At 63.4% G+C, this 4083-nt stretch overlaps 1 protein-coding gene across 1 annotated transcript in view; it reads left to right on the top strand.

Annotated features, from left to right (window-relative positions):
- The window catches only part of SAMD10 (sterile alpha motif domain containing 10), a gene marked incomplete in the record, with an annotated part of 4596 nt that extends 2513 nt beyond the window's left edge, over positions 1-2083 (top strand). The window contains 3 exon segments of the mRNA XM_027767719.1: positions 89-260; positions 553-693; positions 820-2083. Coding sequence (XP_027623520.1) covers positions 89-260; positions 553-693; positions 820-842 — 336 coding nt within the window.
- Positions 2084-4083: the final 2000 nt, after the last annotated feature.

The raw sequence follows: 4083 nt of genomic DNA, 5'->3' as shown, positions 1-4083 counted from the left end.
ACCGAGACCCCCCAGGCAGCCCCTGCCCCCCCCGGCCCTGACCCCAGCCCCACCACCCTCACCACCTGCCGTCCCCTCCTCCTCACAGGGTCGGCTATACTCTGACCACTATGGCCTGTACCACACAAGCCCCTCCCTGGGCGGCCTGACGCGGCCCGTGGTCCTGTGGAGTCAGCAAGACGTCTGCAAGTGGCTCAAGAAGCACTGTCCCCACAACTACCTCGTCTATGTCGAAGCCTTCTCCCAGCATGCCATCACCGGTATGGAGGCCAGGCCGGGATGCCTTCCCCACGGGGCTCCTGCGTCTTGCCAGGTCCACATCTCCTGTCTCGTCCCCTGCGTCTCTGTCCGTGCGGCATCATCTGTGACTCCCATCTCTCTGTTCCATCTTCGTACGGCTCTTCTCTGCTCGGGCTCCCTCTAAGTCTCTTCCTGTCTCTTGGACTCTCTTTCTTCTCTGAGTCTCATTTCCTCCCTCCCTTCCACCCACCTGGCCTCTACTTCACTCAGTGCCTCTGCGGGGGCCTGTCTCGGCCCCTCCCCTCTCCCCAGGCCGGGCGCTGCTGCGGCTGAATGCGGAGAAGCTGCAGCGGATGGGGCTGGCACAGGAGGCCCAGAGGCAGGAGGTTCTGCAGCAGGTGCTCCGTCTGCAGGTGCGCGAGGAGGGGCGGAGCCTGCAGCTGCTTAGCCAAGGTCAGTGGGAGGGTCGGGGTGGTAGAGAGGCCTGTGGGCCTGGGCTGAGAGCCCCTGAGTCTGGGGTGGGGTGATGGTCTCAGCATGGCTGAGCCTGCCCTCCTCTCACCCCCACCCACTCCACAGCTTCCTCTGGACACATGTCCTAGCCACTGAGGTTCGAACCCCAGACCCCAGCACTGTGACCAGAGCCCACAGCGAAGGATGAGGCAGAGCTGGCCACTCAGCCCCTCTGGACTCTGCAGGATGCCCTAGTGGCCAAGCCTGACCCGCAGGTGGGACCAGGGTCTCCAGCTCTGGGCGCCTGTGGTTGGGCAGGCCAGGCTGTGCCCTGGGGCTGGGTGGTGGAGCCACTTAAGTGCGGCCCCTCCTGTTGGGACCTGAGCCCAAGCCCACCCTTGTGCTGCAGGCAGCACCCAGGGCACCTGCCTGGGCCACGTCGGGTTTGGCTGTCCCCCCAAACTCCCAGGGGCCTATTTATTTACATTCCCCTAACCACGTGACGCCTGTCCCCACCGCCCACCCAGTCCGTCTGCCCACTTGCCTGTCCCGTTCTGCGCCCTCGCCGGCACTGCCAGGTTGGCCACACAGGTGGGCTAGACCACACCAGCTCCCTTTGGCTTGCGTGCCTCCCAGCCCCTGCCACGGCCCAGCAGGCTCACCCCTGCCATGACCATTGGCACCCAAGTGCTGTCTGTCCTTCCCCGGGGAACCTCAGCACGCCCCGTCCGTTCAGAGAACAGAGGCTGACAGTCTGAGACGGCTGGAACCCCAAAGGCAAGACGTGGTATGGGGACACCAGCCCTGCCCAGGCAGTACACGCCAGTGCCCACCGGGCTCAGGGGAGCCCCCAGCCTGGCCTCTGGGAGACCTGCTTCTAAGCATCTTCCCTGCTCCCAGTTCATGGAGACCACGTTCAAGGCCCAGCCATCTGTGGTGTTCCTGTCGCTGGATTCTCGTGAGACACTGTCCTCAGTGCCATGCCTCCACGTCCACCATCAGGCACCGGAGAGCCCTCCCTGGGTGATCCGGACTGGTGCTGCCCACAGAAGGACAGTAAGGGCGGCCCTGCCAGCCCCCTCCCCTCCCGTGGGGAGTCTGAGTCTCAGGGACAGATGAGGCTGAGCCCCCAGCTCCCTGTGCGCCCTGAGCGGCCTTAGGCCCAAGGGTGCTTGTGGCAGGTTCCAGTGGTGTCTGGACAACTAGCCTGGTCCTCCTGTCCCACACGCCCCATCAGGAGCCCCTCCCTATGGCTGCCCCAAGTCCCTCTGTCCACCTTGTGCCCTCAGCCTTCACCCAGAGCCCTCCTGTCCACCCCTGCCCGTGTCCTGTTTTGCGCTCGCTTTTTATATGGACAAAAAACAATCAGAAATAAACCTGGTTCTCAAGTGCCAGCAGTGCTGGTTCTGGGAGGAGGGAGTCCAGTCAGCTCTGCAGTGGGCCATCGGGGCAGCTGTGTGTGGGTGTTCAGAGAGCCTGTGAGTGGGCCGAGAGGCCAGAGAGGCAGGCTCCCCTGTAGGCTGGGCAGGACACCTGGCAGCTGGAAGGGCCAGTGCACAGGCGTGGGTGCCTGGAGCCCCGTGAGAGGCCTGCACGCTGCGTGGCTTTCGGGCAGTAGCCTCTGTTCTCGGTCTGGAGGTCGGAGTCTGAAACACATCAGGGCTGTGTCCCTTGGGCTCAAGGACAGCCCCTGCCGTGCCCTCTGCCCAGGTGGCTGCCTGCGGATTCCTGGACTCACACAGAGGCCACTCCAGGCCTTTCTTCTCTGAAATAGTCCCTCTGTCTCCCTCCTAGAAAGGCGCTGGGTTTAGGTCCCGCTTGGGCCATTTGGGTGGCCTATCCCAAGACCCTTGTCCATGTTTACAGGAAGTCTCCTGTATGTTCCCGTTCCCATCCACGGGGCCGGGTTTGACAGCGGCCCCTGCAGCCGCCCACTCAGCAGTCTCGAACAGTGACACCCCACAGTGGGCACAGCCAGAGCACCAAGGCACAGACTACGCACAGACAGACTGGGAGACCCAACACCAGCACATCCCCGTGTACTAACACACATGTGTTCTTGGCCAGATATACATGATACCCTGACCTGCAGGTACACAGAGAGGGAGCACCCCTGATGCGCTGGTGTGTCACCCAAACACACGACACAAGACAACCCCCCAACATGCAGAGACAAGATGGGGACAAAGAGACAAAGTCCCCAACAGGTTTTTACAGGCACGCACTAAGGTCTGCATTCCCCCACTCACCTGACCACTGGGCGCCTGGGCACCAGCACTCAGATGTGCACAGAGCTCACCTGCCAGGCACCCCCTGGCACTATGGTGCCCAACACTGGAGCCCGGGCAGTCATGAGGACGCAGTGACAGCCACACACTGACACCCCAATGACCACCCAGACTCAGCCAAGGCCAGTGTCCACAGGTGCACCTTGGAGACACACCACCCCTCCGAGGTCCTGCTGGTCCCACCATGACCGTGGCTCCCAGGACCCTCTCCCCGCCAAGGCCCTGCAGGCTGCACCGAATGGACTGACTCAGTCCGCCTCTCTGGCAGTGACCTGCTGCTGGCTCCCACAGGGCAGACTCCAAGGGCCCTTTGGGAAAAGGTGGGCCCTAACCTGACATCTGCCTGGCTTGCTCCAGCCTGCAGCAGAGCCTGCTCAAGGAGCCCCAGGGGAGGCTGGGCGGGAAGACCCCCAACCCTCACCAGCTTTGAGGAGCCCAATGTGTTTGTAGGGTGCAACAAAGAAGAAGAGCATTACGACGCCTCTGTTTAGACTGGCAAAGTGGGGTATGGACACAGAAGGTCTCCACGGCATCCCAGTCCTCCTTGGCCAGGCATCCCTTGAGGAGAGTCCTGGGGGTCCCAATAGCTCGGCCCTCTATCTCTTTGCCGGCAGGTCCCCAGGAGGGAGCTGTGCAGCTTTCTCTGCTTCCTTCAGCCCACGTCCTGAGGGTCAGGGTCCCCCATGCCCTGCGGAAGCCCAGGCCCCGAGAGGAGCAAGCAGGTGTAGGAGCACAGCCCCAGGTGGAGGGTGGTGGGTCAGTGACCCCAACCAAGGCGGAGGCCTGAGCTGCCCTGGCATTGCCCCGGACCAGAGAGCCCTGCCAGGGACCAGAAGGCGGTCACAGATCAGTGGTCACGGGGTGCAGCCCCATGGCACCCAGGGACCCGGTCACTAGGGTCTCAGAGCCGTGAACTCCTCGCCGGCTCTGCACCCTGAGGCCTGGACGTGGTAGCATCCGGTCACCTCAGTTCGTGCGCTCCCCACCTGGGGCAGTGCCCAGCGCCGCTGTCGTGCCTCGGTTTACCCCACTGTCCATCAAACTCCTCCACCCCGCAGGCGGCACAAGCGGCCACTCGGCACTGGGGTCCGGGCCGACGAGG

The sequence above is a fragment of the Tupaia chinensis genome, unplaced genomic scaffold (assembly GCF_000334495.1).
Source record: "Tupaia chinensis unplaced genomic scaffold, TupChi_1.0 Scaffold144472_1, whole genome shotgun sequence".
NCBI lineage: Eukaryota > Metazoa > Chordata > Mammalia > Scandentia > Tupaiidae > Tupaia > Tupaia belangeri.
The sequence above is the reverse complement of the archived record's forward strand: the minus strand, read 5'-3'. Positions and strand labels throughout refer to the sequence as shown.